We start from the raw sequence: 22,053 nt of genomic DNA, 5'->3' as shown, positions 1-22,053 counted from the left end.
CACCTGGTATGCACCTGCCCGCCCTTATTGTGACAAGCAGAAAAAGCCCCGGAAATTGTCAAAATGTCCGCTAGTTGGCACGAGAGTCCAGGGTGAGAACCAGAGGTGGGCCCCCGTTTTGATTTTTCCTCTCCGCACACACCACTCCTTGACCTTGTACAGTGGTCTACATTTTTTGTTTGTGTTGCTTGTGTCTGAGACCAGAATGTGAGCTGCAGGAGGGCAGGGCTTTGTTTCTTTCGATGCCACATCTCCAGTGCCCAGAACAGCACCTGGCACATGGAGGGCGCTCAGTGAGGGAGTGGATACATGAGCGGTGTCCAAGATCACCCTAATTTCCACCCCTAGAACTCAACATTAAAGTGTGTGCAGAATCACCTCAGTAGAGAGGCTGGGAAAGGTTCTCAACGTCTCACCAGGCGTAAGGCCTGGGTTTTGAATACCAGGCACTCGCCAGCCACACGTAGAGCCTCCAGGCTATATACCCCTCCTGATAGACTCTGGGCAGGACTGTGTGTGACAGCAGAAAGAAGTCCAGCTTAGGAGCCAGAGACCCGGGTTCAAGGTGTTGTTCCGCCACCCGTTTGCTGTGTGACTTTGGGCTGGGTACTTGGCCTCAGCCTCCTGATCTATGAAGGGCAGTGTGGTAGAACCAGTCCAAAAAGCTAATTTGATACGAGGCCACGTAAACAGACATATCTATCTCAAGGGAAGAGATTTTGACTCTGCCTTAAGGCAGCCAGGCAGACCTAGGTGGGCTCAGGTGAGCCTGGAGCAGGCTCAGAAGAGAACAGCCAGCTGGAGGAAATGGGGCCATTCTGGCCTGGAGATAGAAGACCAGCCAGTGGGTAAGGGTGGGATGACTATCTGCTCCTCCCTGAAGGGCAATCAGAGGACAGAGAGTCTTGTTGGGTGTCCCAACGATGCCTGGTACTCCTGACCAGGGGTCAGAGTCCAGGAGGGAGGTCAGTGCTCACACTGCAGAAGTTGGAAGAGAAGGACTCCTCAGGGTGACCTCAACTTCCAGCAGGCTTTTAGAGTCCTTTCACACCAAAACACTGGGGAGATGGTCCCTGATGTCTCTTTAAGCTTGAACACCCCCCACCCCTCAGCCCCCAACTGTCTGCTTCTTAAGGCTAAGATGCTCTTTTCTCTTTCCACTGGCCTTGAAAATCCATAAGGGACTTTCCTCAAGGACACCAAGGAAGAAGCTGCTCTGACCTATTCCATCAAGCCTTCTGGGACCAGGCCTGCCTGGATATTTCTGGCTCTCCCAAAAGAAAACAAACATTTACCCACTAATATAAGCAGGCAAAATCTTTACCCAACAAAACAAACAAAGCCAGCTCCTCTAGGCCATGCCCAGCTTTCTTAATCCGGCATCGGGGAGAGGATCCTTGGCATCCAATCAACATGGATAGTCCCACTCCCAGGAGAACAGAAGAAACTAACCCCAGGGGGCAGATGAAGGTCACATTCACAATGAGAGGGCTTCAAATGTTGGATGGGCTCTTCATGGGTAGGGTTAGATACACCTCGGTAAAATACAGGAGTTACATTTGAATCTCAACAACAAATCCTTTTTTGGGACATACTTATACCAAAAAATTATTCATTGTTTATCCGAGATTCCAGTGTAACTGACCTACAATATTTTTATTTGCTTGATCCGGCAACGTTTGGGGGCTGCACGTAAATACGGTAAACAACTGGGGTCTGACTGGTGTCTTAAAAGGGAGTCAGCACCTGTCAAAGAAGGACTTCGTGCAGGTAACTCAGAGACTTAGCACCTGATGTCATTTACGTATGAAAACTCAGCCCCTTTGCACTAAAAAACAGCTGAAAAACTGAGAAGGCTGCTTCTGAGTAGGTATTACCATTTTAAAAGCTGCCCAGGAAGTTTGAAGTCAGTTGCAGCCTTTGGGAAATACTTTTGACTTTTTGATACTGAAGGAGTTTGAACCCATTATTCCCCTCATTTCCAAGGACAAAATCATAAGTAAGCTTTAGGGATAAAGACATTCATCCAGAACTATCTATAATAATTGCTAACACGTTCATGGCAGTGCTGTACGTAAGAGAATTGCTGAATCCTCACAATAAGATTGAAAACCAGAGAATAGCTCAGGTCCAATATCAGGGGATTAGTTACGTGAGTTGATGGTCTCGTCACCAGACAACTAGGCAGTCGTTAAAACCAATGATTCTTAAGGCTGTTACAACATAGAGGATGCTTAAAGTCTGACGATGAGAGAGGCAAAAGCAGGACACGAAATTAAAATAAAAACTTGTTACCTGTTGAGAGAAAAGACACTGGAAGGAAATAAATGCTAATCCTGATTGTTAGGTAATTTTTTCTTCCATAGTTTCCTTTTTCCAAATGTCCTTTAATAAATGTATATTCATTTTATCATTAAAACAAAGCTGAAAAGTCTTCCACGATCCTCCCTATCTTCCCAGGTAGCCAGGCAGAATCCAGAATCTACCCAAGGTTATCTCCCAGAGGCCTACACTGTGATTCTCTCATCTTCCTTCCCTACCTTCTGATGAATTAAAAATATTTAAGAAATGCCTCTCAGGTGCCAGGCACAGCCCTGCAACAGAGCAGTTGGAATACGGAGCTGAGAAACACACAAAGCCTGCCCTTGAGAGTCTTACAGCCACACTTCTATGTAGTACCTGCTAATTCACTACTCTAGACTCACCTCCTCCAGGATGCCTGCCAGGATATCCACTTCTCATGGTCTCATACAGCTCTGTACATACTCGCCTGATTTTCCTACTAGATCATGAGCTTCTTGAAGCCAAATTCTGTGTTTCTTTCTTCTGACTCCCCAGAGTATGTAATTGGCCTCAAGAGATATTTGCTAAATGAATGTTTCATATATCCTACAAACACATGGAAATAACTTGGTGGGTACTTCACCCTCTTTAGTTTGTCATTTTGATTTTCTTAGTCAGCTGCTTACCTCTTCCAGGCCTGGTCTAGCCTCTTCCAGGCCTGGTCTAGCCTCCAGTTGCTACATACCCATATATGAGAAAGGTTAAGATTTCCTTTTGTTGTAAATGTTTTTATGGCCTCACACATCTGAACACTGAATACGTTTGTATTCATGGGCTTGAATTCATCCTCCAGAAATCTCAGACAATTAGTTTATTGTTAATATGACCCTATAAAAGCTACTTTATACATGCTCGAATTTAGTAGTTTTAGGATAAAAACAGCGCTCATTTAAGTATAAAAAAAGAAAAGCAGAGAATTTATAAACGGGGTAACCATTCAGAGCAGAGGTCAGCAAAGCTTTTCTGGAAAAGGCCAGATGTAAACGTTTTCAGCTTTGCTGGCCATACGGTCCCTGTCACAATCATTCAACTCTGTTGCTACAGGAAAGCAGCCATGGACAAGACAGAAAAGAATGGGTGTGGCTGCGTGCCAATAAACCTTGATTTGTACACACTGAAATCTGAATTTCGTGTAATTTTCACATGACATGAATTCTTCTTCTTTGGACTTTTTTCCCCAACCATTTAAAAATGGAAGAACCATTCCCAGCTCATGGGCTGTACAAAAACCAGTGGTGGGTTTACAGCATGAGGCCAAGTTCAGCTCCAGCCTCACCAGTCACACCGACCTTGGGGCAATTCCTTAATCTCCCTGCCCCTCAGCTTCCTCGGGTGTAAAATGGGAGGAAATAAGTGTGAACCCAGCGTAGGGCTCTTACGAGGACTGACAGTGATCCTGCACGTGTACTGCGTCTATACATATATAAGGAGACTTATAAAATGCGTGCATAGTAGCTATTATTCTTTTAAACTGTAAAGAATATTGGGTACCTGATTATAAATGATGATGATAATTTTGTGATTCATTTCTTTCTGTATCTTGGTATAGTGTTCAATCCCCGCGTGCATCCAAATATCTTGGGGAAGACTCCTCTCTCTCTCTCCTCTCTCTCTCTCTCTCTCTCTCTCTCTCTCTCTCTCTCAGACTCTAATTTCTTGGATTTCTTTATGTTGGTCTTAGAGGAACAGGGTTTTAAAATTATACTCTTCGTTTCACTGTACATTATCATCATGGTCTATGCTAGGTGCCACTCATTTATTTTTGAGTCTCACTCTCTCTCCATGTTCCCTTCCCCTCATCAAGAATTCTGATCCGTTGGTCTGGGGTAGGGCGCAGACAGAGGTATTTGTTGTTAAAATCTCTTCAGCGATTCTAAGTACAGCCGTCTGTGTTTCATTACAGTTTCTAGTGTCTTGTCAGAGTGGCATGCTGACCAGCAGCAACAGCATCACTGGCTGGAAATGCAGGGTCTCAGGCCCTGCCCCAGGCCCAGTGAGTCGGAACATGCACTTGAACAAGATCCAGGTGATCGTGTGCTCGTTGGAGTTGAAGAAGCACACAGCTCTTGGGTCGTGTGTATGCTTCCCTTTCTGCAACTGACGTGTGCTTGGAAGCGGTGTTTGAGACTCGCTGCTGTAGATGGACTCATGTTCTAGACCCAAGGTTGGCCTGGGAAAGCGTCAACTGCTGAGACACGTGGGTTGTGAGCTTGTTTATACTTTTCCTTTTAAATCTTGGGTTCTTGTAAAGTGAGGTCCCTTTGCAGGCCTCTGACAGAGCGCAGAGGGCAGGACTGTGCCAGGAAAAGCAATTTAGGACCCGAGAGGCCACCAGGGGCCTCTTTCCCCATGGCCCCAGAGGGTGGATGTCACTGGGGCTCCTGGGGCTGCCAGGGGTGGGCTGTGGGTGGCATTGCTTAATATGGTTAGTCAATAGCTGTGTTTTCTAAGTGCCACAGAGGACTGAAGGAATGTCGCTAATGTTTGGCATGGAGGTTACTGATGGCTTTGAGAGGGACGTTTCCCAGGCCTTGGAAGGAGAACAGATGTCATGGAAGGGGGGCATCACGGAGACAAATCCCCACGCACAGGCCTGGTCCCTGCTTTTTCACCACTTGGGCTTTGGGCATGAATACGATGGTGTGAGCAGAGAGCTGGCATCGCCCAAGGAGGCTTTGGCCTCGCAATCCTTGGAACTTGGCTTTGCTCAGGTCACAGGCAGAGCTGGATGCTGCTGGCCTTCTCCCTCGGCCTCGGTTTATTGGCCTGTACAAAGGGCATGTTGCCGCAGCCAGCCGCATTGCAAAACTCGATTGCACTGCCTCGTTTCTCTGAGTGTTTCCTTCCTTCTTTCCACCGGAGGTCTTGAGAAGAGGGTTCCTGTCCTAGACCTCTCTGCTTCTTCCCACAGCAACAGGGAATGGTGGGGAGAGCCCAGCAGGAGGCAGCAGGCCCCACTCTGCCATCGCTGTGTGGCCTGCAGCTGGGCACTTTGCCCATCAGGGTCCTCATTCAGTATCAAGACGGGGAGAACACACCCTTCTTTGCAGGTGGCTGTAGAAGTCCGTAAAGCAATGTACTGGGGAGTTCTTTGAGAACCAGTTTCATGGTCCCAGTAGCTGTGTATACTCTAAAGGAACATCTCTTGAATTCAATCATCTCTCTCCCACTAGACCTGCATGTCAGTTTAAATCTCTCCTATGCCGCTTTTTTCTGGCAATGAGAGCTGATTTAGAGTCTGATCAGTTCTGCAGTCTTCAAGGAAATCAACAATTCTGGCAAAATTATCTATTGGTGTTAAAACCATTAGGAAGTCTATCAGCAAGGGAATGGACAACAAAATTGTGGCATATTCATCTAATGAAATAAGACAGTAACGGGGGAAAAACCTTGATACCCACAAAAATATGTGTGCATATCACAGATAATGTTGAGCGAAAGAGTTCATATTATAAGACGCTGCTTATATGGAGTACTGAAGCAGGCCCAACTCATCTGCGTGAAGAAAGTCAGAATAGAGGTTTCCTTTGTGTGTGGGCTGTTATCTGGGAGGGGGCATGCGAGGGAGCCCGTTGGGGAGCTAGGAATGTTCTCAGTCTTGATTTGGGCTGTGGTTATGTGGGTGGAAACATATGTAAGCATCTCAGCACAAGAGGACCTTATGCATTTTCTGGTAAACATAACACCATCTATAATGCATTTCAGCCCAAAGCTTTTAACTTGAATCTAATCAAGATTTTAGATCTAACTTCTAGTTTCCAAGAAATGGAGAGATAGACGGACAAGCTAAATGGTACCACGAGGAAGACGCTGAACAATCCCAGAAAGTTGGTCCTTCTGTAGGACAATCAACGCAGTGTCTTTCACGAGGGGAGTTGGTTGAGGTCAGAAGAGCTCAAGAGACATCACCACCAAAGGCAACGCAAGGCCTTGGTCTGGACCCTGGTTTGGACAAACCAGTCATAAAGAAAACTCATAGAGGCAAATAGGGATATTTAAATATGGATCAAGTTTTAGATGTCATTAAGAAATTGTTTTTCCTGTTTTTGTTTAGTTTTATTTCTTTGTTCTTCATGTTTTAAAGTATGATAACACTAATTATTGGAAAATGTTATTTTCAAAAGATGCATACTGGCAAAAAATCCGGATTCATTATCATCTTGGTGAAGACATGCCGACCCACAGGAGTGCCTTGGCAGTTTCCCTTTCTGTAAACAAACCTTTCAACAGGAAATGGACATTTACTGGACTTCTGTTATAGGTCAGCACCTTATATATATTTCTCATTTCATAATATCCATGTGTTTTTCCTTTTTATAACTATGTTTAGTTGAAAAAGCAATATAAATTTGATGAAAAATATTTTAATCACTTAACGAATATGCGATGAAATATGATTCCTCTCTGTAGGAACCTCCTTTTCCCAGTTCCTCTTCCTAAAAGCAGCCACTGTTTTTTGTGTATCTTTTCAGAAAACAGACATTCTCTGTCCACGCAAATATATACATGGATATGTGGTCCCCTACGTTTTTTACTCAGTGGCAGCCTACCATCCACACTGTATTACACCTGGGTGTTTTGATTTAACGTATACGAGACAGTCTTCCATACTTGCTCTTATGAAGGCCACCGATGATCTCCCTGTGTTCAGATCCAAGGCCACCTGTCAGTAGTCCCCTTACGCCACCAGCCGATGGCTCTGTCCCCCAGGCAGGCATCCTGCACGAGGCTTCCGGGGCTAGTACTCTCCTGGGTTTTTCCTCCTATCTCTTCAGCTCTTTTGCTGTCTCCTCCTCTCCTCCCTGACCTCTGAATATTGTCATGTCCCTGGCCTTGTCCTCGAACTTTTCTCTGTCTACACTTACACCCTCGGTGATCTCATCCAGGCTTTATACCACCCCTATACTGACAACGCCCGATTTTATGTCTCTAGCCTGAGTCATGCCTTGAACTCCAGATTTCTTATCAAATTGCTTGCTTGCCATCTCCATCAGATGTTTGACCGATGTCTCAAACCGAAACTGTCTAAAACAACTCCTGACTTAAGCCCCTAACGCTTCACCTCCTGCCATCTTCCCCATTTCACCTCCATTTTTCCAATTGCTCAGACTCTAAACCTCAGACATCCGTGAGTTTTCCCCTGCTCTCAAACCCTATATCCCACCCACCAACAAATCCCATTGAGTCAATATCTGACCAATTCTCACCATCTTTGCTGCTGCCTGGGTCTGCGCCACCATCATTCATTATCTAGATTATTGCAAGAGAACCCTAACTGGTCCCTCTCTCCTCCATCCTTGCCCCCCCACCCAGTCTCTCCTCCACACAGTAGCAGAGTGATCCTGGTCCTGTATTCCTCCAAGGAATCCCATCTTGCTCCGACTGAAAGGCAGCATCCTTGCAGTGGCCCAGGAGCCGTGTGTGGTCTCTTTGTGGACTCACTTCCTGTTCCTCCTCCGTTGCTCATTCTGTTGCAGCCCGTCTAGCCTCCTGACTGTCCCTTGTCAACACCAAGGCTATCTGAGAGCAGTCGCTCTTCCTCTGCCTGAGAGCTCTAACCCCAGGTATCCGCATGACTTGCTTGCTCACCTTTGTCACAGTTTGGCTAGATGTCACCTTCCAGTGGGATTTACCCTGACTACTGGATTAAGATGGCGATCCGCCATTTCCCATCTTCCTTGTACACTTTATTATTTTTTTGTAACATGTATCACTTACTAATGTACTAGGTCATTTATGAGAATATAAGCTCCACAAGGACAGGGGGTTGGGGGGGGGATCCATCTGCCTCCTATTTTTGCAGTGTTTTCATCACTGCAGTAGCCCTAGTGCCTAGAATAGTTCCTGGCACATAGCAGATACTTAATAAATATTTACTGATTGAGTGAATGAACAGATATTATCCTATTTGATTATTTAAATGGCCATAGGGGTCCACTTATGGATGATGGTGGCTAACACTCAATAAGACGTGTCTGATACAGTCCTTTATGAATTTAGACTCGTTCAAACTTCTCGCTAACCTTGTGAGCTACATTTGATAATCACTCCCACATAATAGATGATCAGGGCTTCCCTGGTGGCACAGCGGTTGAGAGTCCGCTTGCCGATGCAGGGGACGCGGGTTCGTGCCCCGGTCCGGGAAGATCCCACATGCCGCGGAGCGGCTGGGCCCGTGAGCCATGGCCGCTGAGCCTGCGCGACCGGAACCTGTGCTCTGCAACGGGAGAGGCCACAACAGCGAGAGGCCCGCGTACCGCAAAAAAAAAAAAAAAAAAAAAAAAAAGATCAAACTGAGGTTTAGACAGATGTATTAACTTGCTCCCAGTCACACAGATAATAAATACTCATGCCTCTCACTGTTGTGGCCTCTCTCGTTGCGGAGCGCAGGCTCAGCGGCCATGGCTCACGGGCCCAGCTGCTCCACGGCATGTAGGATCCTCCTGGACCGGGGCACGAACCCACGTCCCCTTAGCATCGGCAGGTGGACTCTCAACCACTGCGCCACCAGGGAAGCCCCACTTTAGCTATCTTGAGCTAGCACATTTAACTTTGTGTCAGACTGTTGAAGAATGGGTTTACTTAACCAGTCTCCTACAAATGGACACCATCTTATGGTTCTCAGGTGAGGCAAGCAAGGCTCAGAGAGGTTAAGAAGCTTACACAAGGTCACACAGCTATAATTCTGGTCTATCGGCTGAACCCTACGTCTAAATTCTCCATCACTACATTGTCTCACCTCCCAAAGCCTCCTCCCCCAGAGGAAGGATTGGGGTTAGGAGGCCTTCCCTACTTCCCAAGTAGGAGATGCCCTTCCTCCCCAAGGCCCTCTCTCTACTGTTCCTCTCCCTGCTCCAGAATCCTCTCCCAGATGGCCCTAAGCCATGGACACACACTACCCCATTTAATCCCTTAATGGTTCATCTGCCTCCCAAAGGGAATGTAGATGTCTCCAGACTTCCCTTCTGGAGTTTCCCACCTCAGAGAGGTCAGGGACCACCTGGAGGGACTTACCTGAGGTTCATTTAATCAGTCACTTTTAATGAGCACTTCTGTAGGTAGGGAACTGTTAGAGGCAGTTTGGCTTCCTCTAGAATCCAGATAGCGCTCAGCCAGTATTATCTACTGTGTTTTAAAAATTATTAATTAAAAATTTTTGGCTGCGTTGGGTCTTCCTTGCTGGGCGCGGGCTTTCTCTAGTTGCGGTGAGCGGGGGCTACTCTTCGTTGTGGTGTGCGGGCTTCTCACTGTGGTGGCTTCTCTTGTTGCAGAGCACGGGCTCTAGGCTCATGGGCTTCAGTAGTTGTGGCACGCGGGCTCAGTAGTTGGGGCCCACGGGCTTTGTTGCTCCGCGGCCTGTGGGATCTTCCTGGAGCAAGGATTGAACCCACGTCCCCTGCATTGGCAGGTGGATTCTTAACCACTGCGCCACCAGGGAAGTCCCAAATATTATCTGCTGTTGCGTTATGGGAACAATGGTGAGCAGAGAAAAGCACAGTCCCTGCCCTCAAGGGGCTTACAGTCTAGTGGTGAGATAAACATTAGTCAAGTATACCACTCAAAGGGGCAAGTGGGATGACGATCCTCATTGGAGGTGCAGAGAGCTAGATGGTTGAGATGCCAGGAAGGGACACCTGGGCTCAGAGCTGGTGGATGAGTTAATAAGCAAAGAGAGGGAAGAACATTCCAGAAAAAAAAGGGCTGCATAGCTAAAGGCTCTGGGGACAGCAAGGACCACAAGAGGAGGCAGCAGGGTGAGAGGAAGGTGGTGGGAGATGAGGGTGGGAGGCCTTGGCCTTATCAGGGAGTTTTGGTTTTACCCCAAGTACAGTAGAAAGCCACTTCAGCAGCGTGGGGTGCGGGGAGGGCAATGGTGCAGTCTGATTGGACTGATCAAATCTGACTTACATTCTGAAGACTGCTCTGGCTGAAGGGTGGAGAACAGACTAACTGAACTAGTGGGCACAGAGAAGTGGGCAAGGGTTTTGGGGAAGGGTTGATGGGCTCTGTGGCACTGAAAGAAAGGAGAAAGTGGTGAATCTGAGGAATATTTGGCCCGAGATTGTGCCCCTTCCTTAGGTCAGCCCATATTCAAAGTCTGGTTGATTGAGCAGGGATGGGGCAGGCAGAAAGGCCCACTCCCTCGGTTAAGGTGGGACAGCTCTGAAGGGTGGTTCTAGCCCTGGAGCTCCCTGAGGGATGACCAACAACTTAAAACAGAAGTAAAAATGTATAGTTTCCCATGCTTAGTGGAGAGGAGGTTTGAGGCCATGAACTGCCCAGGGTTCCAGAGAAGTGTGGGTAGGTCCCTCGTCTTACCAATGCATGGGAGGATCCTTATTTACCCTGGGCAGGGGTCCTGACCCTCACAACCTGTCCCTCTCCTCTCACATCCCTCCCATCTCCAGAATGATGGTGAGCCATGGGGGTGAGGGGCCTCTTGACCTTGGGATGCTGGTTCTAGCTTTCCCTCTTATCTGCTCTGTGATATTGGGCAAATCCTTTTCCCTCTCTGGGTCCATTGCTTCATTGCTAAGACAGGAAGTTGGAGTAAATAGTGACTCAGACTCTGAGAGTTTGTTGAAAGCTACGGTCATTATACATATAATTTCTGGCAGCTGCAGGGGTTCTGGAGTCCTGGGGTGGGGTAAGGAGGGGACTTAATTGAGCCTCAAGTTAAGAATCCTTACGTATACACACTACTATATATAAAAATAGATAATCAGCAAGGACCTACTGTATAACACAGGGAACTCTACTCAATATTCTATAATAACCTATATGGGAAAAGAATCTGAAAAAGAATGGATATACGTATAGTATAACTGAATCACTTTGCTGTACCCCTGAAACTAACACAATATTATAAATCGATTATACTCTAATATAAAATAAAAATTAAAAAAAATAATCCTTGTATAGAAGCAACTTAAGTGTCCATTCATAGATGAATGGATAAAGACATGGTACACACACACACACACACACACACACACACACACACACACGAATATTACTCAGCCATAAGGAAGAATCTTACTGTTTGTGACAACATGGATGAACCTAGAGGTTATCATGTAAGTGAAATAAATCAGACAGAGAAAGGCAAACACCATATGATTTTATTTATATGGTGAATCTAAGAGAACAAAACAAATGAACAAACATAATAAGACGGAAACAGACTAATAGATGCAGAGAACAAAGTTGTGGTTGCAGGGAGGGGGCGGGGAATGGGCAAAATAGGTGACGGAGATTAAGAGGGACAAACTTCCAGCTCTAAAATAAATAACAGCACAGGGAATGTAGTCAATAATATAGTCCATCATATTGTAATCACTTTGTACGGTGCCAGATGGTAACTAGACTTATCATGGTGATCAATTCGGAATTTACTGAATCATTATGTTGTACACCTGAAACTAATATAATATTGCAAGTCAATTATACTTCAGTTTAAAAAGAAGAGTCCTTGGGTGAGACAGTAACAAGCCCCATGTCTGATGACCTGCTGAGGACCAGTCGAATACCCTGTCTTAATCCTCCCCAAATATTTCTCAGGTTCACCACAATTCTTTAAGGCAAGCATTACTTTCTCCACCCAGAGCTCAGAGGCAGGACTTAAGTGACTTGTCCAAGCTGGGAGGAACTGAACTAGGACCCCCCCACCCCACCCCCGCCACCACCTCAAGCCAGGTCTTTCTAAAGCCAAAGACTGTTCTTCCCATTTCAACGAGAGACGTCTCTCCTCTCCTTCTGTCCCCACTCTGCACCACACCCCCTCATAACACCATACATTTTAGACCTCATAGCCACTGGTCTTTTGCAGCCTGAAGTGCTCTCATGAGGCAGGGCTTACCTCCTAAGGTAAGAGGGAGGACCTGAGGCCCAGAGAGGGTGAGTGGACTGCAAGGTCACCCAGCAGGGGTGCAAGGGGAGGGGAGATGGGGGAAGGGTGGAGCTAGCTGAGAGGTGGACACAGAGGACCTGTGTGCTCACTCCGAGTCAGGTGTGGACAAGCTTCACCTGGTTGCAACTGGGAAGCCCTGCAGGAAGAAGGATGGGGGAAGCTGTAATTAGGGGAAGAAGGCAGGAGCCTAGGGCTGGGCCTTAAAGAATGAGCTCCAGTTTGGTCAAGGAGAGTCTGTCACCCCTAACAACTTTGTTTTCCATTTCTCCCTGCCTCTATTCAAGCTATTCCCCCTTCTCAGGCCCGTCAACATCCTCCTTATTTTTCAAGGTCAGCTTAAATGTCTTCCCTGAAAATCTGAGACCCCTCCCACCCCCCATTCATTTTTTCTGCCGGGGCCTGGGGAGAGATGCCCATTTCTCTCAGGCTCTTTGAAGGCAGGATGCTTCCCTACCGCCTCACAGGGCTTGGGCAGGCAGGGTGGGGTTAATGAATCAAGAGCGCTGAGGCTGCGGCCGCCCTGCACCCTGAAAGGAAAGTGTCTTCTGGGAGTGTCCCACCCTGATCCCTGATACTTCTAGTCTCTCCTCTCACCCCCTCCGTTGGAGGGGGCCCAGAGTGTGATTGGTGGTTAACTTCCTAAGCCTGAGAAGGCCCCTGGGTGTTCATGTCCCCACCCTAGGGGCCCCCATCCTGGGCCTGGGTCTGTCTCCTCCGGGGAAGACAGATGATCTCATTTATTGCCTGCATCCGCCGCGCCCCCCCCCCGCGCCCCCATCCTCCCGCGCCCTCTGCAGCAGTTGGGACTGAATAGTGCTGGGGGTACAGAGATGCTTTTGATGAATGAAACTCAGTGGCTCGATCACTCCCAAAGGACAAGCAGAAAATGCCCACACCACGACTCCTCTCGCTTCTTTAAAAAGTAAAAGCACTTGGGAAGGGCTGCCCTAAATTCAGTCCCGCGCCCTCAGTCCCCAAGTTCAACAGCCAGAGCCTCGACACAAACACGCACCAAAGGACTAGGCGGGGGAAGGCGCGGCGCCTTTAAGAGGCGGCGGGCGGTGCTGCCCCCTAGCGGCCGGCGCGGCCGCGCTTCCTCCGCCCCGGCGGGGTCCAGCGGGCCGCCCGGCCGGGTCAGCACGGCGGCGCCGGCGGGCTGCGGGCTAGGCCGAGGACGGGGACGAGGAGGAAGTGGCGGCAGCGGTGGGTGAGGACGACTGGGCGGGGGGAGCGGGCGGCCGCGTGCGCCACGCCGGGGTCCGAGCGCGCCGGGAAGGGCACGCGCCCGGGTCGGATCGGCCGAACGCGCCGCCGGGGACTCGGAGTGGGGACCGCGGGCGAGAGCGAGAGGGAGGGAGACGAGGAGGAACTCGGAGGCGGCGCGCAGCCAGAGCGCGGGGGCGATCCGCCGTGGCCGCCGCTGGAGGGCGTGTTTCTCGGTCCCGAGCGCCGGGAGGGCGGTGGGCTGGGCGGCGCCGGCGAGGGAGGGCCTCCCTCCTCTCCTCCCCGGCCCGGCCTGGCGCTCGCGAACTTGCGCGCCGGGAGCCCGGCTGGCGGCGGGGGCGTGGGCGGCGGCGGCGCGGGCGGCCCCGACGCGGCTGCAGCCAGTGGAATGCCGCGCTGAGCGCCGCTCCCTCCGCCTGGGCGCCCGCCCCGCCCCGGCCCGCCCCTCCCGGCAGGACTGCGCGCCCGTAGCCCCGTTCCGCGTCCCCGCCGCCGGGAGGAGGTGCCCGCAAGCTCGCGGCGCGCGCGGGGCCGCCAGACTCGGCCTGTGGGCGATTTCCTCCGGACCCCAGCTCCCCGCCCGAAAAGGAAGATGCAGACCTTTCTGAAAGGGAAGAGAGTTGGCTACTGGCTGAGCGAGAAGAAAATCAAGAAGCTGAATTTCCAGGCCTTCGCCGAGCTGTGCAGGTATGGAGAGACGGGGCTCCGGCGTCCGGGGACCCCCGGCCTGAGCCCAGTTCAGCCTCGGCGGCTGTTTTGGGAGGTTAGAGAGAAACGGAAAGGAGCGGTTCGCGGGGACACTGAGTCCGAGTAGCCAGGTGGCGGTGGTGGCCGCCGGCTGTGTTCGAGAGAAGCAGTGGCCAGTATGGGCGGTGTGGCACGGACCAGGGCTCTCAGGTGCACTGGGACCCCGGGTGGGGAGACCCCTGGCTCCCCAGGGCACGGTGGGAGCGCTGCTAAAGGTGGCAGAGGGACCTGGGAAATCGGGGGGTCCACGCTGTCTGCCTGTGGCTGGAGGTTACTTTTGGACTGGAGTGTTTTTTTTCCTTCGTCCGCTTCCCTTCATGGAGAAGGGCACCAGTGTTTGTATGTTTGCGGACCACCTACTATGTGCCCCGCCGGTGCAGCTCTCTTTGCAAGAAGCTGTCATTGCATGTCACTGGATTAAGCCTCTTTGAAGCGACTAGCAATACTTGGCATGTATGTGATTTGCTGTCTCATTAGAGCCTCGCACCAGCCTTGGGAATTGGCTGGGTTGGTGATTCAGGGCCACGTGTCTAAGAAGGGGAATCCATCTGCAGAGAGATGGGGTACCTGGCCCCGGGTCCCACAGCTAGGGAGTGGCTGGTGCAGAGGAGGTGCTGGGTAGATGCTTGCGGTGTAGAATGGCCTTTCTCCCTCTGGGCTCCACACCCCCCCCCGCCCCACCTCCCCATGCTGGTCCTCAGTGGGGGAGACTCCTGGTGTTTAATAAGATTGCATTCTTAGTCCATTACAGATGCATCCAGTCTTGGGTCAGGTATGCCTCACCTTGTTCCACCACGGTGGCTTTGCCTCTGAGAAGCTGTTAGTTAAATCCTGCTCTCAGTGAAAGCCTGAGAGAATCAAGCTCCTCAAGCCTTTTGCAAACTCTAGGGGGAAAACCCTTTTGTTATGCAGTGTCTCCACTTGGTAGGTTTGATTCTCGAAAATGGGTCCCACTTGCATTTTTGTCCCTGTTGGGTCACCAAACATAATGATGAATTGAACAATTGGGTTTCCTTATCTCCTGGTGTGCGGAGCAAGTGGCCAGTCTGAGCTGGCCCGCGCAGGCTGGCCTGGCAGTACCTCTGTGCCCCTCATGCCTGTCCCCCGGGCCTGTTGCTTCTTTGCCTTGTTCCAGCCGCCCAGGAGCTCTTCTCCCCACCGCCAGAGGGGCGCACCTTGTATAAAACAGCTCCTGGCTCTGCATCCCTTGGTCTGGGGATGGAGTTGGCTGCCTTCTCTCATGCTGGCTTCCCCAGGAGAAAGTAAGCTTTTCATGGTCAGTAGGGCATGCCGAGTGGCCAGGGAATTCACAAGGAAACCGGGAGGAACTTGCAGCCAGAGCTTTGAAAGTGGGTCTGAAGACTTTTGCAGCGTCAAAAAGGGGCACTTGAACATTGCACCGCAGATACGCACACTTGTGGAAAATGTGCCCTAGACACTGAAGAAATGTGGAGAAGCCCCTTTGACGTGTTCTCGAAGTCTGGTGCTGGTGTTAGGTGCCCGAGCTCCCCCTGCAGTCATCTAAGACTTGGGAAATCCCCACTGATACCTTGCACCCTTTTTCCTGAGGTCTCTCTGTATTTGTGTCATCCTGTGTCTGCAGCTTAAAGCATGAGGCTTGTCATCTGGTTGGTATGTTTTGCTTGGTAATTAGGAGGCTCTCGCAAAACAGTTCCAGCCGAGACTTGTGGCTGGGTCCTCAGGCTGGACTTGCGGATTGGCTTTCCCTCCCCGTGGACCCTCCTGTCTTTAAAGAGGGGGCTTCAGGGCAAGCCGTGATGTCAACCGTTCTGGGGGAAATCCAGAACGGAGTGTTGATTTCTCTGAAGGGGTTATTGTGTTCAAAGTCTAGTTGCGTTCTTCTGGCCAAATGGGCTTCAAAGAGAGGAAGGGAAACATCTGGGTCATTCTAGAACCTCAGGAAACCCACTTTGTGTTTTCATCAGGGGTGCTTTAGATATTTTGTCACTTAAGCTTGGGAAGGAAAAGAAAACACCAAAAAGAATTTTTCTGTTTCTTCTCTCCTTTATTACTTTCAGGGCAGCGCCCCCTGGTGGCCGCGTTTTTGTACTGGGTGCAAAACACTCCCACCCTCGAGAGAGTGGCCGGAGTCTTTTGCTGCTCTCGTGTTTGATGTGAATGCTGGTGCAGTTTCAGTGGCCGAGAAGGGGGTGTAGATGGACATTGTCATGTGTTTGACTTTCACAATCCGGGGGTGCAGCGCTCCCATTTGGGTGGGTGATGAATTGTCTGTGAGTTCCATAGTTAAGAAGTCCAGAGATGTTTGAAAATGGCTTGAGGCTCTGCTCCGAATGTTTGGGGCAGTGGCAGTGGCAGAGAGGATGACCTGAGTGGATCGGGATGAGTTGTTTGTTTAGTCGAATGTCAGTCAGGCCTTGTAAAAATCTTAGAGCAGGAAGGGGTGTGGGAGATCATCTCACCAGCCCCCCCACCCTGACCCCCACCGCTCCCATGCCCCTGTTTTTTTTGGCCACACCGCCCGGCTTGCGGGATCTTAGTTCCCCAATCAGGGATCAAACCCGTGCCCCCTGCAATGGAAGCGCCGAGTCTTAACCACTGGACCGCCAGGGAAGTCCCCCCAGCCCCTTTGTTTTACAGACGGGGATATGGCATGAGACGGAGCAGCCTCCATACTTTTGTTCCTTTTGTTCAATTTCTAGAATGGATCCAACCTGGGCACCTTGAGACCCACACGGAAAGCAAGTCCTTTCTCCTTGGGCATCTCCGACAGTTGGGCGGACCCCCTCATTATCTTCACGGGGTCCAGCTGCTGCCGTTTTGTCTTGGAGACACTTCCTTGCAAGGCTGAGATGTGACCTCAGCAGGTGTAATGTCTGCTCTCTGAGGGTCATCACCCGCTGCAGGCATCCGTGGGCCGTTTGAGCAGGTCCCGCTGGGACACCTTAGCAGGCGTGAGGGCCAACCCTTTGGACCCTGGTGCACCTCGATGGGATGGGCTTTCTGGCTCCTCGACAGATGGGCCTTGACTCAGCTTGTTTTTCGTGGCACTGTTTGTTCCCGCCCCTCTCCTGCGTGTCTTCCCTCTCCACGGGGACGGCTCTGGTGTTCTCTTACCCTCCTACCTCCCTTCCCCTTCCCCTCACACTGGAGCACGCTTGCAGCTCCCTCACATCTCCCTTTGTGCCTTTTTGAGAAGTCCAGAAGGAACTTCAGGTGGGGAGCAGAGAAGTAAAGCTGTTAGTTGGAAATGTCTGGTAATTTTTTTTTTTTTTTGCTGCGTTGGGTCTTCATTGCTGTGCGCGGGCTTTCTCTAGTTGCGGTGAGCGGGCTTCTCATTGCAGTGGCTTCTCTTGTTGTGGAGCACGGGCTCTAGGCCCGCGGGCTCAGCAGTTGTGGCGCACAGGCTTAGTTGCTCCGCGGCATATGGGATCTTCCCGGACCATGGCTCGAACCCGTGTCCCCTGCACTGGCAGGCAGATTCTTAACCACTGTGCCACCAGGGAAGTGCATGTTGGGTGATTTTTTAATTTTTAGTTTTCTTAGTTCTCCACAGTGCCCCGTGTGGAAAGGCTGGCTGACCTGGTTCCCTTTGTCCGCGTTTTCTGTGTCAGCCCTCCAACGCCTCACACCCCCACTCCTCTTTCCTGCGGCTGAACTTGTGTTGCAGGAGGTGGTAGAAAGGCACAGGACATCACAAAGCATTTTGGTGTAGAACGTGGGTGAACCTCTGTCTGTCTTTACTGTCGTGTTACCTGACTTTTTTTTTTTTTTTTTTTGTGGTACGCGGGCCTCTCACTGTTGTGGCCTCTCCCGTTGTGGAGCACAGGCTCCGGACACGCAGGCTCAGCGGCCGTGGCTCACGGGCCCAGCCGCTCCGCGGCATGTGGGATCTTCCCGGACTGGGGCACGAACCCATGTCCCCTGCATCGGCAGGAGGACTCTCAACCACTGCGCCACCAGGGAAGCCCTACCTGACTTTAATGCTGGAACCTCATCTCACATCATCCTTCCTGGAACCTCATCTCACGTCATCCTCCCTGTAGCTCAGGGTGGCAGAATGGGGAAACTGAGGCTTGGGGCATATGAGGGAATTGCATTCAGAGTGGAGGGCTTCCCTGAGCCCAGACCCCAGGTCTCTACACCTGGGGATGTGGCTGCCTTGTTTATTAAGAAGTTCTTTGCCCAGCTTAGGCCTGGGCTCTTGGAGGCTCCAGAAGGAGGGAGCTGGGAGTTTGGTGTTAACAGTACCCTGGCCTCCAGGGTACCCCCAGGCCGTCCCTTCCCCTCAGGGCCCCTCAGGGCCTATATTCCTGTCTTTATTTTTATTTTCTTTTATTTTTTGCTGCGCGACACGTGGGATCTTAGTTCCCCGACCAGGGATCGAACCTGCACCCCCTGCAGTGGAAGTGCGGAGTCTTAACCATTGGACTGCCAGGGAAGTCCCCATTCCTTTCTTTAAATGAAGGAATCCAGAAGGTTCGTTTTTGCTGGGATGGTTTAGCATTATTCTGTGCCGGGATTCTTTTGGGAGATTCATAGTGGGGAGGAAGGAGAACCTTTTCCTAGGTTAAGTGCTGCTGGTCTGTGAGTGGGTATTTTTCTGTTTGTCTTCGTGTCTGGATCTGGCACCGTTTTGGGGGCGTGGGGGTGGGGAGAGGTGCTGACTTAGGTTTTCTTTGCAGCTGTGCATCGGGACTGTCCATACCCAGCCTTGCAAGTAAACACCTTCCAACAGCTTCCGAGGGAGCAAACTGGGCTTCCCACGGGAGAAGACGGCCATCTGGGCGCTGCTGTCTGTGGATGAGCCTGCCTGGGTCCCAGGCCTGGGTCTACAACAGGCCACCCATGTGACCCTGGGCATGTGCCTCAGTGCCCTCATCTTTAAAGCGAGGATAATGACAGTGTTAGCTCAGGGTTATGAGCCTTAAAAATGTCCGTACGCAGGTGCATACCGTGCCTGGAGCTCTGTGAACGGTGGTTGCCGTCCTTGGTGAGGGGGGAGTGGGCTTCCGCCCACGAATGCCTTTTTGTTCCCAGATCTTTGGCATTTGCAGGTCGAGTGTCCCCGGCCTGGGCAGTTTTTGAGTGACCCTGAAGTCCGGGAGGGATGCTAACTGCTCATCCTGCCTGGGTGTGAGGTGTGTGTGGGTCCGGCGGGCACGGCTAAGGAGGGGCTACCCTGCCTGGTGCCTCCCAGCATCTCCCTTCACACCCGGCCTGTGGGACTCTTACAGCCCCTTGGGGGGCGGGGCTGCTGTCCTCACCTATTTTATGGATGGGGAGCCTGAGAAAATTACATTAATGCCAGATGATACTTCCCTTTTTTTTAAGTTCTGAGATTCAAGAGGAGGTTGTGCTGGGTTTCCTGAAAATGCCGAGTCTCCATGAGCAATAATGGTGCTGTTATTCATTAACATTTATTGTTTTATCTTTTTGAATATTAAATACATGCATATGTTAAAATAAAACCCAGAGGAGTCAAAATACACAATGAAAAGGACTCAAAATACACAATGAAAAGTCAGTCCGTTTCCTTCTTGTTCTTGAGTTCCGGTCACTCAGGGACATGTGTTCTTGGCAGTCTCTTTCTCTGGAGGTGTTTTTTTTTTTCCTTTTTAACTTTTTTTTTTTTTTTAATTGAATGAAAGATTCTTGAAATTCTGTAGTGCTTTACAACTTTCACAAGTTTCACACATATGATTTGATATAATCCCATAATAACCTTTATTAAAAAAAATCCCCTACTCCTATATTGCCCCTGCCCCCTCTCTCGGGGTGTTTTGTGCAAAACACAGGGAGCGTGTGTGTGGGGGTCTCTTCTGCCCATATCGTTCTGCCCTCGGCTCCTTTCACGGAACACCGTGTCTTAGAGAAATTGAACATCACTGCCTCTTTGGAGACAGTTCTGTATCACTTGCCTCGTTTCTTTAACGGCTCTGGGGTCCAGATCTTAGAACAGTGGACCGTATTTCTTGCCCTGTGGTTGGCTTCTGCCGGTGCGGACAGTGGGGCAGGGAGTGCTCTGCCCCATCGCCTGAGTGCTCATTGCTAGATGAGTGAGCCCTGGGTCAAAGGGCAGAGGCATTTTACTTTTTCGTGGCAGTTCTGAAACCACTCACCAGGACAGGGCACTGCTCACAGATGACAACGCATGGGAGGGCCTGTCACGCACACCCTCCCCAGCACAGCTCGTGGACAGATATTTCTGATCTTGGCCACACACACGGGTGAGAAATGGCACTTTTGGTTTGCATTTCTCTTATGACGGTGAGATTGAGTTCGTGTAGGCGGCTCTGGCTGTGCTTGGGCAGGCGTGGGGCACACGTGAGCTGGGCCCACTTGTGCATCAGGCTGGGGCCTCCCATCCTAACCCCTGGGCCCTGCTGCCTCCATGGGTTATTTGCCCCTCGTGATTTCGCAGGTTTGGGGCATTCAGTAAATGCTTAGTGAAGTGCCGTATAAGTGCAGTTCCTGAACAGTTGGATGTAAATGGGGTTTCTGTTCCTACTTGTATTTTGAATTCAGCTGGTAAGCTAGCTTTTTGAGGGAATGTTCTGGTACCTCCTTTATAGAAAGTAAGATTCATTTAGAAAGCAAATCATCATTCAGGAACTGAGCACCTACTCCCTCCCTGGCAAAGCCGAGGTCTTAAACCCCTTCCCTCTTGGTGCATGAATGGGGCCCATCCCGACCTTTCCCCCTCCGCTGGCCCTCAGGGACCCAGCCTGGGTGTGTGGCCTGCTTAGGGGAGAGTGCCATGCTCTCCAGGGAAGCCCAGGCAGGGTGCGGCAGCTTGTCCAAGGCGACACAGCGGGATGTGGTAGGGGTCAGGGGAGGGGGCCCTCGCCCCACTCCAAGACCAGCGCGCCCTCCCCGCTGCCTGCTGAAGCCTCTTTTCAAACAGCGCTTCCTCTGGAGCCGTGAATGAGGCCGTTCCCATTGGGCTGTTTGAATTCCGCCTGCTGCTTTGTCTTGCCTGCTTCCAGCTGCCCTCAGAAAGCAGCTGCCCTTGTGGCCTGTGCCTCCCCAGCTGGGCCTCATGGGCAGGATTGCGTCGGCCTGACGGGCTGACAGCTCCTGGGGGTGCCTCATTTTTAGGGCTCAGGGGGGTGGATCTGTCACTGGCTGTGCCGATTTGAGAATCATTCCGTGAAGGATCCCCGGACTCCTGTCCCCTTCCCTCCCAGGCCCGTGGGTGCGGGGTGCCCACCCTGTTAACTGCCCTCGGTGTTCCCAGCAGCCCTGCCGTCAGAACCCGCTGGGTAGACTCTGCTAAGCCGCCAGCTGCCCCGGAGGGAGAAGCAGGACACACAGGCCAAAGTCCCTCCCAAAGATAGCTTCTGGGAGATGCCGGTTTTTCTTTCCTTTTGCTCAGGATCCTAAACCCTTAGTGCCCCCTGGCTGCCCGTGTTCTTTCCCTCTGCCCATTGTCTGTCTCTCCTTTGGAAGGTTGGTTCCATAAAGGTCGAGACTTTGACAGTTGTGTTCCCTGCTGAAGCCCCAGTGCTTGTACCAGGGCACACAGTAGGGGCTCAAGAGAGCATCTGTTAGTGGATGAAGGAACTGACTGGCGGGTTTTGGAAGCCTTTTCTGTGTCCCTGTGACTCAGCCAAAGCTCCTTGTGACTCTGGAGTGCTCTGGGCCAGGAAGGAAGACCCAGGGTGGAGGTGGTAGGTCCCAGGTCAGGGAGGAGACCGTTGGCTTCATTCCTTCATTCCTTCATTCACTCAGCAAGGCCCGAGCATCCACCCTGGCTTGCCTGGTGCCGGTGCCGGTCCCTGCCCCCCTGCGCCTGGTAAGGAGATGAAGGGAAACCAGCCCACAGATACATTTAAAACGCGGCAAGG

At 51.0% G+C, this 22,053-nt stretch overlaps 1 protein-coding gene across 6 annotated transcripts in view; it reads left to right on the top strand.

The window, feature by feature from the left end:
* Window positions 1-13,343: 13,343 nt before the first annotated feature.
* Window positions 13,344-22,053, top strand: part of ITPK1 (inositol-tetrakisphosphate 1-kinase) — a 164,244-nt gene continuing 155,534 nt past the window's right edge. Inside the window, exons 1-2 of one of the 6 annotated variants that reach the window (XM_032622608.1) lie at window positions 13,344-13,460; window positions 13,933-14,164. In XM_032622608.1, the coding sequence (XP_032478499.1) occupies window positions 14,070-14,164 (95 nt within the window). In that variant the 5' untranslated portion in view covers window positions 13,344-13,460; window positions 13,933-14,069. Of the gene's footprint in view, window positions 13,461-13,932; window positions 14,165-22,053 lie in introns of those variants that run through there. The other 5 variants (XM_032622610.1, XM_032622611.1, XM_032622612.1 and 2 more) reach the window with 5 other exon arrangements.

Source organism: Phocoena sinus, chromosome 2, assembly GCF_008692025.1.
Source record: "Phocoena sinus isolate mPhoSin1 chromosome 2, mPhoSin1.pri, whole genome shotgun sequence".
NCBI classification, from domain to species: domain Eukaryota; kingdom Metazoa; phylum Chordata; class Mammalia; order Artiodactyla; family Phocoenidae; genus Phocoena; species Phocoena sinus.
The sequence above is the reverse complement of the archived record's forward strand: the minus strand, read 5'-3'. Positions and strand labels throughout refer to the sequence as shown.